This window comes from Microtus ochrogaster, linkage group LG2, assembly GCF_000317375.1.
Source record: "Microtus ochrogaster isolate Prairie Vole_2 linkage group LG2, MicOch1.0, whole genome shotgun sequence".
Lineage (NCBI taxonomy): Eukaryota > Metazoa > Chordata > Mammalia > Rodentia > Cricetidae > Microtus > Microtus ochrogaster.
The window spans coordinates 36,304,484-36,326,228 of NC_022028.1; the positions used below are offsets into that span (position 1 = coordinate 36,304,484).

Genomic DNA, 21,745 nt, shown 5'->3' on the forward strand with positions numbered 1-21,745 from the left:
TCTTTTCTGATATCCCTTTTGGCAATTTGAACATGTTCCATATTTGTCCTTTGGGACTAGCACATAATATCATTGACGTATTCAAGGGACAGTGCTTGGTTCCAGGTTCCCTTTCTCAGTGTGGCCTTCATACTGTCTGAAGTTGCTGCTGCCTTCACACATAGCGCGGACCTTCAAGGAAGAGCAGATGACTGACAGATCTCTGTGTCTGAGCTTACATCCTCACCGTGGAGTGCGTTTGCACTTATAAACGGTTCTAACCTTACATCTGATCCACCACAAATGCAGTTCACCTATTTCTCACAAACACATTCCTCTCACTGCATTTGCATCTTGGTGAATGCTTCTTTATGTTTACAATCACTGAAGCCATTTTCTAGCCACTGGTGAATACCTCCTACTCCCAGTGTCTTAGGGTCTTCACCTCATCAGTGTTGCATGGCTTCTTCCTGTAGTAGTACTTTCCGGCTGGGACCGCCAGCCCACAAATGGAGACTTACTACCAATTATGAAAGCTAGTTTCCAACTAGCTCTGCTAACTTAAATTAATCCATATTTTTAAATCTATGTTCTGCCATGGGGCTCGTTTCCTCATTTCCATACTGCATGCCCCCCCCCACCCGCATCTTCCTGGTGAATCTGCCTTTCCTCTTCCCATAGTCCCTGGAAGGCCCGCCTATTCTCTCCTGCCTAGCTGTTGGCCGTTCAGTTCTTTATTTCACCAATCACAGCAATACATTTTCACACAATGTACTAGTATCCCACAACACCTTCCTGCTTTAGCCTATGATCCTGTCCAGCGTCAGACACTCATTGTTCCTCACCTGCAGCTGGACTAGTGCCTCCCTGGCTGCAATGTCATCCTCGTCGGTCTATTCATACGGCTACCGCCAAAGACGTCTTCGAAATACCCAAGTGATCTTGTTGCTTTTAGAGTTCTTTAGCCTAACATGGAAGGTGTCTCCTGTTGATTTTCCCAGGTGCACTTGCTACCTTGCTGCTCATGTTTCCTCTGTTTGTAGCCTGCATGTTCCTCCTCCCCGTTCTGTACTTCCTGCTGTCACAGTCATTGTTTCCTTTGTTTAGTGTTTTGTTCTGCACTGTTTACAGAACGGCTTCTTCTCACTGCCTAAGATTCACTTTGTTCTGAACTCCTGTATTTGCAATAGCATGGATAAACCTGGAGGACACTGTGCTGAGCAAGATCACAGACAGAAAAAAGCAAATACACGATAACCTCATTTTTTGTATGTATTCGAAAAGAAGTCTGAAATTTAGAAGAGTGTTTCATACTGAATGCTAGGAGTAGGGCATGAGGTAAATGAGAAAAAATTAATTAAGGGATACAAATGATAGTTTTAAGATGTATAGTTCTGGGTATCTAATTACAGTATGGTAGTGATAACTGGTAATAATGTATTGCTTACTTGGAATGAACTAGGAGAATACATATTAAGCAATCACACAATGTACACATATGAGGTGCTTAGGTATAGTGAGTGTGGTGCTAATGAATTTAATTGTAGAAATTATTACATGATGTGTGTTGTGTGTGCAGCATATTGTAGACCTTGGATATTTGCTAATTTAGTTTATCATTTATGCCATCAAAAGCATAAATAAATTAACTGATAGAGTAGTTTTAACCCCCTTTAAGATGAGGATTTTCCTTTATACTGTAACTTTATTTTAGTTTCTACATAATTTAAAAAAATAGTTATTTTATATGGATAAATGTTTGCCTGCATGCATGTATATTTATCGCATTCTTGTAGTGATCACAGAGGCCAGAAAAGGGCAGCAGATCTTCCTGTAGTGGGAATTGCAGGTTGTTTGCCGCCATGTTGGTGCTGGGAACTGAACCTGGGTCCTCTGCAAGAGCAACAACTGCTCCTAAGAGCTGATCTACCTCTCCAACCCTCAGTTTCTATAAAATTTCTTTGTTTGTCTATACTTTTGGTTTGAGAACTTTCTCTTGACATTCCCAGCCCTTAATCAACATAGTACTTGATGCATAACATAGGCTCAATAATTGTTGGTTGAATGATTAAATTGACAGATAGCTTAGAGCATCCTGTTTTTATGTTATGTGCTCTTTAAAATCTCTACATATACTTCATTTTCTTTGCCAGGGTTAAAATTCGTATGTTACTCTTTCTACCAGCTTGTATAGATGTGTAAGGTCTTCTCTTTTCTTTATAATCCCATCTGTGAGTCTCTTCATCAGATGGAAGCATTTAATGCCTCTTAGGCTTGAAAATCCTGTGTGTGCTTTTTTATCTGACACATTTATAAAAGATATTAAGTAACTGTCAGTCCTTGAGGAGCTGAATTCTGTACACCTGTCTATCCAGGGACATCCCCACTTGACCTTGATACTGAATAAGTATTTTGAACTGGTTTGGAGTAAGGATAAACAGACAGCCTATGAACCCATAGTATCATCAGTTAAAGTAACCACTAACACCTACAGTAGGCTTTAATTTAGAAGAATGATGGCCATCTATCCATGAGGATATTTGGCACATTCAGTATATAATGTGCAGTATCATTTGTGAGCAATGACACCATTGATAACATTAGCTAGCCTTCATCACTTGGTTAAGGTAGTGCTTGACAATTTTTTTCACTGCATCCTGAGCAGTTTCAACCAGCCATTTAATCATTATTTAGCATCTCTTCTCTGTCTGTGATAGTCTCCAGTGAGAATTACTTCAAACTGTTGTATCCACAGAAAGAGCCTTGCTGTCTGCCTACACTAAGGCACTTTTATACTTCACTTGCTATAATCTTTTACATCTTGCTTCATTCATATTTTCATTGCTCGAAACTGACTTATTTCTATGTTTGCCTAGTTTATTATTTGTCAAGAAATTTCCTGTCCGCTAACATGATCTTCCCGAGATCAAGGGTCTGGTGGGGTTGCTCATAGCTGTACTCCTGAATTCTAACAGAAAAGGGTTAGTATATACTAAGCACGTAGCAACTATTTGTTGGGTAAATATCAAGGAAAAAATGTAGAAGAGATTCATTAGCATTTCTGCAATAGAAAAAGGTAGTTGAATGGTGAAAACTTTAGTGTTTTTAATTTACTTGGGTTATTTTAGTGAAAAGTTAAATGCAAATTTTGCTATCTATGAAAATTAGGTTAACGGAATATTAGTACTTTGAGATGCCTGATGATGCACTTAATAATGTGTCAGAGTTCTTAGCGAGCTTATGGATGTGATGACTAGCTTTAGTTACCACCTGACACACACCAGACTCACCTGGACAGGAAACCTCAGTGAACTGTTGTCTAGGCTGGCCTGTGGGCACATCTGTGGGGGATGGGGGGACTGTCATTATGTTATTATGGAGGGAAAGCTTGCCCACTGTGGGTGGCACCATTCCCTAGAGAGGGCATTTCTAACTCTCAGCGAGTAGGGGAAGAGAGCTGAATACTGCCATGTACGCGTTAGTTCAGTGCTGTCCGCTTTTGACCACACGGGTGTAGTGTGAGTGTCTGCCTTGTGTTTCTGTTCCGTTGATTTCCCTGTAATGATGAGTGGGAACCTGGAATTTTGAGCCCAAAGAATTGTTTCTTCTGTTGTGGGAGATTAGTTGAAGGTGCGCTACATTTGTTTACATTGTGGGACATTTGTTTAATGATGCAAAGATGTGCTGCATCCGAAGTTGTAAAGCTGGTACTTTGCCTGCCCGAGACACCTGATTGGTCTAAGAAAGAGTTGAACAGCCACGAGCTGGGCAGAGAAAGGATAGGCGGGGCTGGCAGGCAGAGAGAATAAATAGGCGAAATCTAAAAAGAGAAAGGGAGGCATGAGAAAGGAGAAGGAGAGAAGGATTCCAGCCACCTGGCCACACAACCAGCTATCCAGCTATGGAATAAGAAGAAAAGTAAGATATATAAAATAAAGAAAGGCAAAAAGCCCAGAGTCATAATGTAGTTAGAGAGAAATGGGGTAATTTAAGTTAGAAAAGTTGGCATGAAGCAGGCCAAGCTAAGGCCGGGCATTCATAAGTAAGAATAAGTCTCTGTGTATTTATTTGGGTGCTGGGTGGCAGACTCCCAAAGAGTGAAAAAAAAAAAAACCTACATTTTTTTCTTTCAGTTGATTTGTCATAGTATTTAATATCAGTAATAGTAATCAAACTAAGTCAACATATATGGCTGACCAGTGACATCTCTCCACCATTGTGACCTTTACCTGCGAACTGCTTCCTCTCCTATCGTAGGACTTGAGCATCTGCAGGACTGTACAGATTCCCCAGGTCCTTGTTTACTCCAGCAGACTGCTTAGCACCTGCATCTTGCTCATGCTGCCCCTCTTGCCCCAAGGGAGCATCCAGGTAATATGTCTTCTTTCTATGAAAAAGAGTAAGAGTGTTTTTTCCCCCCCTTCTTTTCAGGACTTAAAATCTCCAGCCCAGAGGGATGAAATTGCAGGGGCGCGGGCCGCTTTGAAGGAGAACTCCCCGCTCTTGCATTCCATCTGTTCAGCTTGTTTGGAACATTCCGATGTTGCTTCGCTCAAAGCCAGCAAGGACACAGTCTGTGAAGAGATTCAGAACGCTCTTGATGTCATTTCAAATGCTTCCCAAGGCATCCCCAGCGTGCCGGCGACTTCCGAACCTCAGGGGGCAACCCTGGGGAGTGCTCTTGATGAGCTGGAGGTAAGTGGGGAGAACCAAAATGTGACTAAATGTCTCAGTACAGTAAGCAGAAGCAGACTTCCGGTTTATAAGTGGGAGTTTAGAAAACCGACTTTTATCAAGCTCTAATCAGTCTCAATGACCTTCTTGGGCCTTTCTGCGAATTGACAGCAAGATTTCCTATTATCGCAATTAGCATTCCTCCGCCAGTGAAGCCTTTCAATGGGAATTGCCTGAGATTCAAGTGAAGATTTTTATTTTATGTAGATCAACTTCTAAAGTGGAGGATTTACTGTATGAAATTCATCAGCACCGTTGTATGTGCTCGAGAAATATAACCCGTCACTGCCTCTGACAAGGGCTTATATTTTAGCGAGAGCGTGTAGGCAAAAAGCACACAAGTCATTATAAATAACCAAATCGCATATCATAGTAAAAAGGGGTGAGGTACCCTTAAAGATTTGAGGAGTTTAAGCCAGGAGCGGATGGAGATCGAGAACATAGGAACGCCATGGGCCCCTGTGTTTGTGACGTCATAGAAGTCAGGAACCTGGGTGGAGTCAGCAACAGAGGACGCTCACGGACCAGGGTACAGAGCCAATGGGACCAGGCGGCAGAAGGCTGTGCAGGCCTTTCCTCTGAGAAACTGGGACTCTATAAGGCTTTAACACACTGAAACTCATGCCTTATAGGAACCATGTTAACACCACGTGAGCACAAAGTCAATGTAAATAAGGTGAGAAGCTGGGAACCAGGCGGGAGACTATGATGGGAACCTGAGCTCACCTTACCCCTTACACGCACCACCCCGCTTGTGGTCACGACAGCCTCAGCAAGGCTCAACTTTGTAAGTAGGAATCAGCTAGATAATAATAGAATGGATGGATAGATGTGTGGGACACGAGCAAAGGGAGGAATCGTAGCGGGCATCACACTCTGAGTCCTTTAGCAACAAGGTTCATGATCTGAGATGCTATTAGGAGTTAATATCTGGGCAGCCCAGAGACAGAATGAAGTCTGCCTGGGGAACAGACCTACAAAGGCTGGGCCGACTGACAATTGGTACTTAGAGAGCATTGGTTTTCAGAGTGTGCCTTACTAGGCTGAAATATACAGACAGGCCTTTCTGCGTCTTTCAGTTGGTGAACGTAGGTCATAAACTCCGGAGTCAGCAGGACTTGTCCACGATTGGACTGTAGGCTCTGCTTGGAAGGGGAAGGAGCTCTCATACATCTTATATAGCATGGATAGTTAATTGAGTAGCTCTATAGAAGAGGTTTTCATTAACCACAGGAGGGCTGAGGGTAAAACCTGGTCATAAGCGGATGAGAAACCCAGTTTTGAGGAAGTTGAGGGATTTACCAGGCCTTCAAGTACGATATCAGTGAGCACTGACTATCCTAGTCCAACACGGAGGCTCCTTAGTGGGAGTTAATATGGTGTGAGGTTTAAAGATAAAAATTTAGAGCCTTCATTCTTTGGTTTATAGTTCAGCTGTGGCACTTGCTATGTTTGTGACCTTGGCAACAATATTTATGGACCTCTGTCCTGCTTACAAGTGTCCAGCAGCAACAGCACGGAGTTATCAGATAAAATGAATTCATAGTACAGGTATGGTTGTTCAGAGCAATGAATAGTAAATATTCAGCCTTAATATCATTATAGAGACTATTTGGAAACAGATTTTTCCACAATGAAAAAGATATTTGTAATTAAAGTGACTAAGATCTTACTGATGGCTTAAAAATCAGCACAACTTACATAATGTCTGTATGGCTCTTAATTTCATAGTAAATTTATTAGATAACTAATACTATTAAGTTTGATTGCTTGCTTTCCCTTTAGCTACATGCCTTTAAACAGACTCTTCACTTCTAATACAATATTATTAGCTGTATTATTGTATATTTTTATATCCATGTGAAAATGCATAAAATTCCTAGTTATATGCAGAGTTTAGGAACTCTTCCCTGATAGGTTAAAAAAAATGAATAGAAACTACTAATCTCCCATCATCCAGTGTTCGCTCTCTATAAAGAACACACAATCATCTTGTGTGTTATATGCTTATCTTGATGTCCTGGTTTTTAAGATTGAAAATCTCCTTTCCTGGGACCAGTCACAGATACCAGAAGAGAGCAGCTAGATACCAGTAATGTGTTAGACTCTAAATAAATAACATAAAACTTGGGGACCAAAATACATGGGAAACTCAATAGTAGTTCGAAAAGGTTTGGGGAGTTGATCAATTATTTTATACCAGGTAGCAAGGGGAATGGCGTGACCACTGTTAAACACATGAATGTTTATTTACTGGAGGCAGGAGCCATTAGAGGCCATGGGAAGTCCTAGTCATGCGTGTCTTGTTCCTGCCCCTTCCACACACAGTCCTGTCTAAAATACATCATGTTCTGTTGAAACCTTGTCACTCTGGTCACCTAATGTTCTCAATGATACTGTTAGCATCCCCAAAGCAGTCTGTAAGTCACACGCATGTTCTTAGAGGGATTTTATTTCAGTCACCAGCGGCTGTGACCTGAGGCATCACGGGCATTCTCAAGTGAACCAGCTGTTCAATGTCCTTGATTCCTGCCCCTGTCTGCTGGCTCCTGCTGTTTTCACCCCTTGTAAGCTTCGACTCCGACTAATGGACTTTGACAGTGAAGAGGGGCGTTGAGTTGGAGGCCTTCAACCTTGACTGGGCTGTTTTAAGATTTCACAGGTTGCCTTTACTGGCACCCCACGCCAGTGCTTGGGTTTAGAATGTGACCTAGAGTGTGCCTAGACCGTGTGTGCTTTTCTGCGTAGGAGGGTTGGTTTCTTGACTTCCTTCGAAAACAAGGAATACTGTCAAAGGAACTGTTGAAAAGATCCTGGTTTCTCTCGCAACACAGGATCTTGACCTGTCTGTCTGCTTTGATGTGCGCCTTTTCATAGAGGTCATCTCTGAAGATGCAAGCTTACCCACTGTGGGAAGTCAGGGCATCTGCAGACAAATGGTAACTTGGTCTTAATGTGCAAATCCTAGGCCTGACATGTGGGCGTGTTTGCTATACTGCAGCAGTGGGCATAGAAAATCACCTGTCCAGGGTACTTGGTTGTCTAGTAGCTAGGAAGTGGGCTTTCAGAGAGATGCCCCAAGTTGAATCTATATATATGTGATTGATTATATATATTATATATACCATTTGGCGTGGACAATAAAAAGGTAGTTTGCCCTCCTCATACCTATTTTCCCTCCAGGCAGTTGCATCCAAAAGAAAACTGCTGTATTCCACTCTCTACTTTGCTCCCCTGTTAAAATAAACATGGGGGTTTACATATGATGTACTCCTGAATGCATATACAATTTGCACTATATCTTTTATTAAGATGGTTAGCAATCTGTAGCTATTACTTGGCAGATGTCTTGAGACATAAACTCTCATCCTTTGGATTGAGAATTTTTTTCTTGTTTGTTTTTTTCTAAATGAATCCAATCTTTAAAGTATTTCTAGATGACTAAAATGTTTTGAGATTTACTTATACATATTTATGTTTTAAGTATTTATTTATTTAGATGTGCAGGGGCATACACATACACCTATATACATGAGTACATACATACATATGTGTGTGTGTGTGTGTGTGTGTGTGTGTGTGTGTGTGCACAGAGGCCAGCAGAGAGCATCCGGAGTCTCCTATACCAGTCTTCACTATTCCTTTGAGGCAGCAGCTCGTCCTAAACCTGGGACTCTTATTTTCTTGGCTAGATGTGAAATCAGCAAGTATAATGGATCTTCTTGTCTCTGATCCTCTCAGAGCAGAATTGGGGTTACTAGTGTGTGTTAGATGCTTGGCTTGTTAAGTAAATGCTGGGATTTGAACTCTGGTCCTCATGCTTGCTCAAGCTCTTCTAACTGCTGAGCTGCTTCTCCAGCCCTTCTGGCTAAACATTTGATATGAATTATTCACTTGATTATTACAATGTCATCATTGAAAATTTTGTATTTGCTTCACAGAAAATAAGCTGTGTATATTTCTCATCAGGAAGCTAGTGGATAGAAGCAGCCGGGAAATGGGTCTAGCTGTTCTGATTCCAGAAGAATTTGTAGTTTGCTTGTATTGAGTTTTCCTAGGTAGAACTTAATGCGCTCAATCAAAATTCAGCATAATGTATGCTAAGGTTCCTACTCCATATGAATTATCAGAAAAGTTATAAATGTAACCAAGTCTTCCTGGTGGATTAAACACTGTCCGTGGGCCATTAAGTAGCAATAGTCTCTATTTGGAAAGTGCTTCTTGTAATGGGGTGGAACTTTCCAGAGGAATGGGCAGGTGGAATTGTATAGCACATTTTTCCAAAGTGTTAAACAGATCTGTGTTCAGAGACATTCCCACAAAGGACCTCATTTATCTCCAAAGTTTTCCAAATTGGTCCTCCACTGAGACATACTTGGTTTCTCACTTCATTTTGAGGTGAATGCAGAGGTTGGAGAGGCGAGAGCCTGGGGAAGGGTCTTTTTAAGAACAGACCCCTAGTATGGCCCATTTACTTCTGAACAAGCAGGCAAAAGACCTAACATATTTTCCTGAGAACCTAATTCTGTCTTAGTAGCTGAAATTTACCTGTAGTCAAAGATAGGCTTCAGAACAAAATGCCTGAAAAAAGTATATCCAAGTTACAAATAATTGCCAAAGCAGTCTGAACTAGATGAGACAGAATTTACTGAACATTTAACCTTTTACCAATAATTCTGTGAGTTAAATGGTTGCACTTTATATTATTTACAGGGAGCTATATTGGTGGAGGATCTGAAATAACCTTTGCTCTATTTTGCTCCTGCAAATATACTACTAGGAAATAAATGGGTGTAGTAAATATTCTGCTGGGAACCAGACTCATTAAATGTTTATAGTGTGAAAATGTATCAGAACACTTACTCAACAGCTACCACGCTAAAGCTTCTGTTAAATCTTTTATTCTGGGTCCTGGCTGGTTGTGGGTATGAAACTTGAGATTTACCAGTGAAGAAAATAGAAGCTAAATTAGAACACTGTACAACCTAAATTGATTGATTTATTGGAAAGCTAATGTGGATTATAGAGCGTTACCTCTGCACTTGTGACTGGACGAGAGCTGAGAAGTGTCACATTGTAGATGAATAAAATCTTGAAAATGTCATTAAGCAGTGAAAATTGCATTGAAAACTTGAAGTCCATTAACACATATTTCCCTTGTGTAGAAAGAAAAAACAAGCATCACAGTCATAATAGAGTTATTAGTATCTGTTTTTGAGGTGATGAAAATGAAGGACATATATGTAGTTATTTTATTTTCAGATATACTATATTCTTTCCTTTACATACTCATTTACACAATTTATTTTCCTTTTATTGATAATTTTATACATGCATATTATGTGTATGGATCAAATCTATTTCCATTCTTTACCCTATAATTCATGCCCCGTTCCCTGGACCACTCTTCCTTCCCAACTTCATGTGCTTTGTTTTGTGTGGTTTTTCTTTTTTAAGGTCACTGAGTTCTATAGTTCTTCTGCCATGTACCTGGGTGTACATAGAGGTGTATCAGAGCATGGGTAGCTTCTATGATACCACATCCCTGTAGATACCACTCCACCCTCCACTGGCCATCACCTGGTAATAGCCCCTTGGTTAGGGGTGGGAGTCCATGAGCTCCTCTCTCACTCATGCTGGGATTTTGTCTAGCTTGATCTTGTGTGAGCAGTCATGGCTGCTGTGAGATCATGTGTGCAATGTCCCAGTCATGCCCAGCAGATAGTGTTTTTTTCGCAGACATCCACTACCACTGCCTCTTAAAATCTTCATGCCTCCTCTTCTGCACTGTCACTGAGCCTTGGGGGTCAAAGGCAATAAAATATAGATGTCCCATTTAGGACTGAGAACAGTTTCTTATTCTGTGCTTGTTGAGCAATTGTGGCTGTCTGTATTAATTACCATTTATTGCAAAGAAAACTTCTTTAATGAGTTTTGAAAGATGTACTAATATATGGGTATACTAATAAGAACGTAGGGGCAGTTTATTATGTCCATTTTGTAGAATAATTGTAGAATAAATTGTATTGTATTCTTCCCTGGGGTGTATAACCTAGCAAGTCATAGATTTTTTTTTGGTGGGGGGCAGTTAGTGGCATCATGTGGAATGGTCTTTCAATCTGATCGATAGTGGAATAGTGGTTGGTTATGCCTGTAACATCTGTACCACCATTGCATCAGTAAGCCTGTCTTGCCAGATCTATTGCTCTTGTAGTTTGCAAAGCTCATGCTTGGTAAGACTGTTGATTACTTTTCTCCCTTGCATAAACCTTGCATGAAAGCTAACCAACAGGGATGAAGTTTCCAGGTTGGTACTAGCTTGATTTCTCTATGTTCTATGATTCAAACATACAGTATCTTCAGCAATAAGGTCTTACCATCAAGTTCTGAACAATCACAAAGAGCAATAGAAATAACTAATTTTTTAGGGTTTTTTTTTCCTGTGGTACCCCACTGACAATCATCTGGTAAGGAGGCATCCCATAGCTAGCACTAGGTGTTCAGCCTATGTTAACTGGGAGAGGACTGCCCCTCTATTACAGGATAGCTCCATTATTTAAACTCCATTTACATATGTACTGTATATATTTTAGGAAGCTTCCGTAGAGGAGGCTTTTTGTATGGCTCTGCCAAATTACTTTACTGTTAGTTATCCCTCCTTATATTCCTTCTACCTGCCCCTTCCATCCCTACCTCACTGAAGCTTTCCTGTTCCATTATATGACTTTGTTTAGTTACAGCTCCAGGTGCCTAGAACAATCACACATGGCAGAAGCAGAGTCACTACCCATGCAATAATAAGAACATTTAAACCTCCCGCCTCTCCAAGTGCTGTCACAGTAAATGCCGTTTTTCTCTTACTCTTATTTTTCCCTTTTCTCCAGCTGGAATTGAATATACTTAATATAAGGAATTTTGCTTTGAATTGGGCCATGAATTTATAGCAAAACCAAGAAAGTATATTGAAGTGGTGCTTTGGCCAGAGTCTTTCTGTAATAAGGCAGCACAAAGAGGAAAAAAAAGTATATCTATGTTCCTTTCTCCAAGGAGCTGCCCATCTTTCATCTCTGTTCCCTGAGACTTCCAAGATGTGTTGCCTTTTATTATAAATAGCACTTTTGGGTGAACACAGTTCTTACTGTCTTATGTTTTCACTGAAATGAAAAGCCGGACCCCTGTCAATTAGACGAGCACCAAGAACTTGGGAAGAAAGTGATGTCACTCATTTATCTAGAATTACTTCATTTAATTACCGTTTTAAAAATGGTTTTGTTTCCAGAAATACAGCAAACTAAAAGTAATTAAAGTGATGGATGAAATATTTTAAAATACATATTCCATCTGTTAAGGGATTTTTTTTAAAGGACACATATAAAGAATTATCAAATTCACACTAACCCAGCAACAGGATTGTATAGCAATTTATTTGTAGTTAAAGCCTGGGGTTTGGACTTTGAAAGACCAGCCAAGGGTGAAAGACAAAACCTTCGTTCTGCTAGCTGGAGGACTACAAATGAGACTGTACTGGATGGTTCTGTGTGTCAACTTGACACTAGCTAGAGCCATCAGGGGAAGGGGCATCAGCTGGGGAAATACCTACATGAGATCCATTTGGAAGGCGTTTTCTTACTTAGCGATTGATGAGGGAGGCAGTTCATGGTGTGGTGCTTTCCATGGCTTGCTGGTCCTGGGTCCTATAAGAAAGCAGGTTGAGCAAGCCATGGGAAGCAAGCCAGTGAGCAGCTCCCCTCCATGGCCTCTGCATCAATTCCTGCCTTCTGGATCCTGCCCTGTTTGAGTTCCTGACCTTCCTTCAATGATGAACAGCAAGGGCTGGAGTATAAGCCAAATAAGCCCTTTCCTCCCCAACCTGCCATTTGGTCACGGTGTTCATCACAGCAATAGAAACCCTAACTAAGGCAGAGACCTTGACAAGGAGCTGGTAGTCCTTAATGTTTGATCCTCTTGCTGGATGAATGAGGAGGACACTGGCCCATGGCAGGGAATAGTCAGAAAAATTGACTAGCTTAGCCTTGGCTCTGGCTAGCACAGAGGACCACACCCACGCACCCAACCCCCATGCCTCTGAAGAACAGAATGTACCTGGAAATTTTTGAACCAGGATCCTATCCTTATGTGGACTTTGGGTCAGAATCTATATTACCTATGTAGCCTCTTTAAGCTCAGCAGAAAAATCTAATTTAAAGTTGTCCTATCTCAGCAATACCTCAAGGGACCTGGCAGAGGCAAACTCAGATTCTTACTGAACTTTATGCCCAGTCTTCAAAAACTCCTAATCCATCTCCAAAGAAGATAAGTTCTTATAACACATAGATAAAGTTAGCCATTGTGAGTGACACTGTCAAAAGAAAAGACTGCAGAGAAAGTCCTTTCCGCTGCACACACAGAGAGCACAAGATACTAAATATAAATTAGTTCTGTTAAATATACATGGTTCTCCCCCTTAGTACAAGTATGAATGTGTTGAAGGAATGAAAGAATTCAAGAATTGAGCAGACAGTATTCCCTAAAATGAAAAAAATAATTATGTTTATCAGTTGATTAGGCAAAGTGGGATCATGTAGAGGATTAGTATCTCTAGATCTCTGAAAACATATTTAATAATGCTGCTTGCAATTTTCCACAGACACAGAAATAAAAGATATTTTGGAAAATAAAGTTAATATACAAGATGGTGCATCAGGTTAAAAATACTCTAATATGAAGTCCAGAAGAAAGAACGCTTCCAAGAATCTTCTAGGACAGTGGTCCCCAAACTTGCAAATGCTGCTACTCTCTCATAGTTCCATGTTGTCCTGACCCCCAACCACAAAATTATTTTCATTGCTACTTCAGAACTGTAATTTTGCTACTGTTATAAATCATAATCTGATATGTGATCCCCAAAAAGATTATGACCCACGGGTTGAGAACCAGTATTCTAGAACATCTGGAAGAGAACAGTATTCATATCTAACACACATTATAAGCACCAAGTACAATATTAATAAGGAAATGTGCATCTCCACAGATTATAGTAAAGCTGAGGAAGAAAGAATTTTCTTTTAAAACCCAGATATGGTAGCGTATGCCTGTGATCTCAACACTTGGGGATCTGAGGCAGGAGAAAGCCACATTTGACTTACACCTGTCCTAACACAGTGAAGCCCTCTCACAAGCAGGAAAATAAAAGATATATTTGATAACATGGCCGAATAAAGCTGTTACAGCTATGCCAATATTTATAAAAGCAAATTGCTAATTGAATTCACCGAGGGGTTTGTATCAGTTCCGTTTCATCATTACAACCCAATGCTTCGTGGAAACGACTTGAGAAAATATTTATTTTGGCTTAGGTTTCAGATAGTTCAGACTGCCATGGCAGAAGGAGCGTGGAGGAACAGAATAGTTTCCATTATGGCAGCCAGGAGGCAGAGGAGAAAGTTCAGGGTAAGGGATAACCCACAAAGGCCTGTCCCCAGTGTCCTCCTTCCACTCCTATCCCCTCCGAAAACCAGGACATGATTATCTCTTGAGGAACCACTGCAGACGCTCTCAGAGGTTTGGGCCACTAATCAGTCAAATGTTTCTCAGTCCAATTCAGCTGACAGTCAAGATTAACCCTCACTGGGTTATAACACACTCTTATCAATGATGCATGAGCGAGTTATCAAAAATGAACTATTGCTAAGTGGATGACTTTCAGAAAACCAGCACTTTATGGGCATTTTAAGGAAGGTATTGTGTTGATAAGTGAAATGGTCTCATTATCTGGATCCTTTTTGAAAAACCACATCTATATATCTTCAGGCTCATGAGCAATTATACTTGAAAACAAGAACAAAACACGAAAACCAAGTGGAGAAGTAGTGCAAAAACAACACAAACTAGAGGGATCTATTTGGAGGGAAATGTATCACCCATGGTGTTTATGGCGGGGAAGAAGACAGGCTGAAAGTATAATCTGTGTGATAAAAATGAAATGTAGATGAAGTGGAAAAATTCCCTGGAAAACAGCAGTTGCCCATAGATGCTCGATGTTAACGGATTAAATAGAATCAGTTTTTATCAAAGCAAAGTGCACCTTTGCAGTGCATCACCCTTCTGGAGTATGTAAATATATTTCCATGGCAGTTGGATGAGAAAGGCTAAGGAAAAGACTCTCAAGTTCACTATGCGAAGCTGGGAAAAACTAGTACCAGTTCGGTAGGTAACCAATAGTGTGTTGGTTCCATAAGGAGGAGCATTTGCATATTAGCCCAGTACTGGAAGTAAAATACAAACTCTGAAGTAGATGTGAGTGTTTTACTCATTATTATTTAAAAGATGAATTGTGACAGTCCTTTCACAAAGGCGACTCCAGTTCATCGTTAGAACATCTACTGACTCGATTCAGGAAATGAACCATTTAACAGAGAAATACATTATCTCATAGACCAAGAAAACATCTGAAAAACCTCAGTGTAATTAAGACGTCTAGGAAGCACAGGCAAAAGTGAACATAAGGATTTCAATGAAATTCCCTGGTAGAGTTCAGTCCTAAATTTAAGTTGCTGTACGTTTTCTCCTTAAGATTAGAAATGAGACTGTAAGGTACAAAGATCAATAAAGTGTGTGACATATTTAGCATGAATATCAGAACATAAAGGTTTACCAAAAACAGCAAAGAAATGTGAGTTCACTTCTTGTACTTTGCCCTCATGTTAGGGCTAGCAGATGCAGCAGACACAGACTTTTAATGGAACAGGTAAGTTCCATTAAACTTAATGGTAAGCCTGTGGTGAGCTGTGAGAGAGGCGGAAGGGCTCATTCCAAATCTAGAAGTGGCAGGAATGGGGAAGGTTTAAAACTACTGAGCACCTTCCTTTTCTGAAGCAGGATTGGTACTGTATGCTGTATTATTACTGTGGTTTATTCATGCACTGTCTTTACAAACGGTACTTAATGATATTTCACAAAATGCCGCAAAGCCGGGTAAGTCTGCGCATAGACGAAGCAACGTTGTTAGTGTCCATGTGAGGTGCTGCGCTGGGTCCTTGGGATTTACATTTGTAGAGCTCGGTACTTATCTGTTCATTTTGTTAGCATCAGACTGTCCTGTCCAGTCCATAGGAAAGAAATCACACACTTCACAAGCCAGCCACTCACCTGCCAAGGTGTATAATTTGTATGAGTGCAGAGCGAATTCTAATTGATCTAATAACAAAAACCTAGAGTCAGATATCAGGGTAAGTGCTGAAAGATTGAGGAAGTAGAGGAGGAACCAGCCACTAGAGAGACTTCTTACCTGTACAGAATCCTCAAACTGAAGGGGTTGAGCTTCTGTTTCCTTCCACCTCATATTCCTCTCTCCACCCAGTCAGATCACTTCTTGTCTCCACCTCCCTAATGCTGGGGTTAAAGCCCTGAGATGCCAATTGTCGGGCTCAAAGATGTGAGTATTTTTTAAAATTTATTTATTTATTAAAGAATTCTGTCTCTTCCCCGCCACCGCCTCCCATTTCCCTCCCCCTCCCCCAATCAAGTCCCCCTCCCTCCTCATCCCGAAGAGCACTTAGGGTTCCCTGACCTGTGGGAAGTCCAAGGAACCTCCACCTCCATCCAGGTCTAGTAAGTTGAGCATCCAAACTGCCTAGGCTCCTACAAAGCCAGTACGTGCAGTAGGATCGAAAACCCATTGCCATTGTTCTTGAGTTCTCAGTAGTCCTCATTGTCCCAAAGGTGTGAGTTTTGTTTCCCTCTTTAGACTGGTTAAATCTCATCTAACCCAGTGTGGCCTTGAACCTCCCGAGTGCTGAGATTAAAGGTGTGTGCCACCACGGCTTGGTCTCTATGGTTAACTAGTGGCTGTCTGCACCTTCTTATCTTCAGGCAAGCTTTATTTGTTAGAGGACAAACAAACTCTCAGCACACAAGAGGTCAAATGAATAGGAATTAGGAGTTAATAACTAGGACTGATTTCTCATGACCTCCCCAACCCATACCAATCACTCTTTCCAAATAATTGCCTGCATGGCAAATGATGGACCATTTTATCTTGAGTTTGATTCACTTACTTATTTATGCAGTATCTTTCCCTCATAGATGGTGTTATATGAATGGAGGATCGGTATTTCATTCATATTTATATTGCTCATAGTAGCATAGTACTGAATACCTAATAACTGCTTATAGTATATTTGTTGAACAGATAATGAATTGCTGGTATTTAAGAACCTGGTGAGATTTTAATACGTGTAATAAATATTTACCTAATCATGATGGACAAGATCTCCTTTATCTTGATGATTAAAAGTGGAAGGGATTAAGTGCCTTGTCAATAAAGGAATGCATACTCATAGCTAACAGATCTTGTTTGCTCTGGGTACATGTTATATGGAATATTGTGGAGAATGAACCTGCCATCAAGCTTAGATAAACTTTTTAATTTGTCCACTGGTACAAAATGGTATTTGTATCCCCCACACACTAGTAAAAAATAAAACAGTAGATTTTAAAAAGAAATTCTTAAAGAAGAGAGGACAGGCAAAGAAGAAATACCCTCGGACAAGTTCTCATGAAGTGTTTCTTTCATGGGTTCTGTGGCACTCTGTTTGTCATCAATACTGATTAGGTATCTGTTCTGTTTCCGTTTTGTTATGTGCCTTGCGGATGTGATAAATAGTATCTTACCCTAGGAATTGAATTTATGCTCCATAGCGAAGAATAATCAGTACACTGCCTAAAATAGCAGGCTAATGGACCAAGGAGCAAGTGGCTCTGTGTTTAGAATCCCTTTTACACACAGTCGCCTCCATGCAATTGATACCACATGAAGGCACACTGTGCATACAGTAGTGAACAGTTCTGGGAGGTTAGCATGAGTTCTGTGCACATGGTCTCTACCACACAAACAGGAGTCATGCAAATTAGTCATGCAAATAAGGCAGGCCCGATCAGAGAACTATGCCTCAAATAAGAGGCCTAGACAGCATGTTTTGTAAACATAGTTTATCTTGAATCACCTAGTGATTAGCATCACCACCCTTTTTGCTTTTGTTTCAAAGGAAAACAAAACTCAGTATCTTTATGATGGGAAGTGGGTCTGTAATCTGGATCTAGACACCCAAAGGAGTTAGAGTCCTATCTTCCCACTGGACTTGGAAGACTGGGACACTATCTTTTTTGATAGTTGCATTTCAAAGAGATGGCTCTAGGGTCCTCTATAAGACATAGCAGGGTTGAAAAGCTGGCTAGAAGCTTAGGTAGACTTAAAAAAGATTTGCATATATTTCCAAGAATAGGGAAGGAATTACAATGGCAAGTTTTCTAAAATCAAGGTTAGAAAGAGAATGGTGGTACCTTTGGGGACCAGCTTTTTCTTTTTTGCCCTAGAGAAATTCTTTTTTACTCTCATTCTCTTTCTCTCTCTTTCTCTGTATTTATTACCCTTGCCCTTCCTCCATAAAGAAACAAGTTCTTCTCTGTATATTATCACAGAGGTGGTCTTTCCTAAGCAAGTGTGGGTATAATGTAGGATGGAGCCTGTTTGTTGAATCCGCTTTCAAAGGCTCTCTTATAGCAAGGAACAATAAGGAAAGGCTTTGTGGAAGGGAACCAAGCAAGGTCCTAAATGATAGGAAGATTTTAATAGAATATTTAATGACTTTCATAGTTATGTAAAAGGAACTATATAAACCCTAATGCTTTTAAAAACATAAGCACTTATAACTTGAATAGGTAAAAATAATGACCAAGTAAGACTATCCAATTCCAAGTGAATCCTTAGCTAGGAGAAACTCTTCACACAAGAGCATACCATTAAGGACAAACAGTAGAACAGGATGAGGGTCAGAATTCTGGATGCTGTCACACTGGCTTCAAGAGTCAGTCCATCAGTCTACCCTAGGACTTATGCCTTTAGCTTAGACATTTCTGATGTGTCTGTAGACAAGTACTTTGAGGTCAGAGATTAGCTTTATAATTTTCTTCTAACAAAGGCCTGTTTCCTTCATAAGGAAATCAAATTTCTGAGTTCCTATTTTCCTCCATCAGAGAGAGGACTAAATTTCTCTTTTCCAGCAGTAATGAAATTACATTTGCAGATTGCTCCCATTAACACTATATGACAGTTAGCCCCAGCAGGAGGGCGGCTGCTAACCAGCTTTGGAAACCACATTTTGGAACCATACCGAATGGCAGACTAACAAATTTCAGCTTTATTAATAAAGACGATTTGATTAGGGACAGAACAAAATTGAAGAGATGTTGTGGAAAGATTAAGCAGCTATGCTGTGCAGATTGTTTTGCAAGGATGGAGGGAGGCAAGAAGAATCAAGAAAGTTTGGAAATATTCCAAATAAAAGATATTAGGGATCACAGCAAAGGCAGCTGAAAATGGAAAGGTAGTTATAAAGAAAGAAGGCCTGGCAACTTCAAACACTCCAAAGGGAACAAGGGAAGAAGTGGAGCATATAGCTTAGATATCAGGAGGATTGTTCCACTGGTGGAACAATGAGATGAGGAGATAGCAGATGGTATAAAATGAAGAAAATACTGTTTTTTAAAAAAAATTATTTTTTTTATTGAAAATTTCCACCTCCTTCCCTCCTCCCACTTCCCTCCACCCCCCCCATCCCCTTCCCCTTCCTTCTCCAGTCCAAGGAGCAGTCAGGGTTCCCTACCCTGTAGGAAGTCCAAGGTCCTCCCTGTTTCCCCCAGGTCCAGGAAGATGAGCATCCAAACAGACTAGGCTCCCACAAAGCCCGTCCATGCAGTAGAATAAAAACCCAGCGCCATTGTCCTTGGCTTCTCCATCAGCCTCCACCGTCTGGTTTGATTCAGAGAGTCTAGTTTGATCACATGCTCCATCAATTCCAGTCCAACTGGCCTTGGTGATCTCCCATTAGATCAGTCCCGCCGTCTCAGTGGGTGGACACACCCCTCGCGGTCCTGACATCCTTGCTCATGTTCTCCCTCCTTCTGCTCTTCATATGGGCCTTGGGAGCTCAGTCCAGTGCTCCAATGTGGGTCTCTGTCTCTATCTCCATCTATCGCCAGATGAAAGTTCTATGGTGATATGCAAGATCAGTGTGGCTATAAGATAAGGCCGGTTCAGACACCTCTCCTCTGCTGCCCAAGGAACAAGTTGGGGACATCTCTTTGGACACCTGGGAACCCCTCCAAAGTCAAGTCTCTTGCCAACATTAAAATGGCTCTCTTAATTAAGATATCTACTTCCCTGCTCCCTCATCCACCCCTCTTCCATCCCAACCATCCCATTCCCTCAAGCTCTCCCCATCTCCCCTTATCTCCACTCCACCCCCACCCCTATGCTCCCAACCCCTGTCTGGCAATCTTGTCCACTTCTAATATCCAGGAAGATAACTATATGTTATTCTTTGGGTTCACCTTCTTAATTAGCTTCTCTAGAATCACAAATTACAGGCCCAATGTCCTTTATTAATGGCTAGAATCCACTTATGAGTGAGTACATACCATATTCATCCTTTTGGGTCTGGGTTACCTCACTCAAGATAGTGTTTTATATTTCCATCCATTTGAATGCAAAATTCAAGATGTCATTGTTTTTTACCGCTGAGTAGAACTCTAAAGTGTATATGTGCCACACCTTCTTTATCCATTCTTCTATTGAGGGGCACTTAGGTTGTTTCCAGGTTCAGGCTATTACAAATAGTGCTGCTATGAACATAGTTGAACAAATGCTTTGTAGTATGATTGGGCATCTCTTGGGTATATTCCCAAGAGTGGAATTGCTGGGTCCTGAGGTAGGTTGACTCCCAGTTTCCTGAGAAACCACCACATTGATTTCCAAAGTGGTTGCAATCTGGCTATTCAAGTGTGTGTGTGTGTGTGTGTGTGTGTGTGTGTGTGTGTGTGTGTATGTATGTATGTGTGTATGTGTGTATGTGTGTATGAGTGTGAGTGTGTGTATGTGGATTTTTAGTTTGTTTTATGAAAAGATTATCTGACATCAAATATATCGACATATATGTATGTTATGTAAATTAAATTAAGCAATTTACTATTTACATAATTACTCACGATGATTAAGGAAATAATTAAAATGACTGTAAATAAAAGACTTCCAAGAATAAGGGGCTTTCTAGTTTTTAGTACAGAATCCCATGTACCTCTTCCCTTGATATAAAACCATAACTCTCACCTTGAAGCAGATGTAATAGTTTATTCTGGAGAAAAATATGAGTGACCATGGCCCAAGAACAGAGATTCAGGTCACTCCACATCCCATGTTCCAACACAGTAACAGTAACAGTTTCATCATGCTTCTATAGGAGCAGAACAAAGGAAACCATAAAACAAGAGATTCTTCAAGTCCATTGGTAGAAACACTAGGTAGATAGGCAGAAGAAAAGTGGGGAAATGTTTAGCTGTTGGCCTCAGATGATGTCTGATGGCATTCTTAGCCTTTTGGTTGGTAGAAACTGGGGACCTTTGTAGACAGAAGTTTCTGTCCCGCCCAGTCCCTCAGCCACTCAGTCCCAAAGAAACACACAGAGGCTTATATTAATTATAAACTGATTGGCCTATTAGCTCAGGCTTATTATTAACTAGCTCTTACACTTAAATTAACCTGTAACCCTTATCTATGTTTAGCCACGTGACTTGGTACCTTCTCTCAGTGCAGCGTTCTTATCGTGCTTCCTCTGTGTCTGACTGGCAACTGACTGTCTGCTTTTCCTCTTCCCAGAACCTCTTCATCTGGTAGTCCTGTCTATACTTCCTGCCTGGCTACTGGCCAACTAGTGTTTCACTAAGCCAATACAAGTGACAAATCTTTACAGTGTACAAGAGCATTATCCCACAACACTTGTGTGCATATTCTGAAGGGTTTACCTATGGTCACAAAGATGGTAGGCCACACACAGAGAAGGGCAATCAATGGATATTAAGGCTAAAGATGACCCAAGATGATTTCATTCTTGACTCACCACAGTCCAGTCTCTGTATACCATTGAATGTCTCATCAGTTAGTCAGCCTTGGAGTCGAAGCTTCTTTCCAGGAGTTCTC

At 40.8% G+C, this 21,745-nt stretch overlaps 1 protein-coding gene across 1 annotated transcript in view; it reads left to right on the forward strand.

Moving 5' to 3' along the window:
* Ctnna3 (catenin alpha 3) overlaps nt 1–21,745 on the forward strand; it is a 1,290,503-nt gene that overhangs the window by 235,767 nt on the left and 1,032,991 nt on the right. Inside the window, exon 6 of the mRNA XM_013351193.2 lies at nt 4,411–4,674. Within this exon, the coding sequence (XP_013206647.2) occupies nt 4,411–4,674 (264 nt within the window). The remainder of the gene's footprint in view (nt 1–4,410; nt 4,675–21,745) is intronic.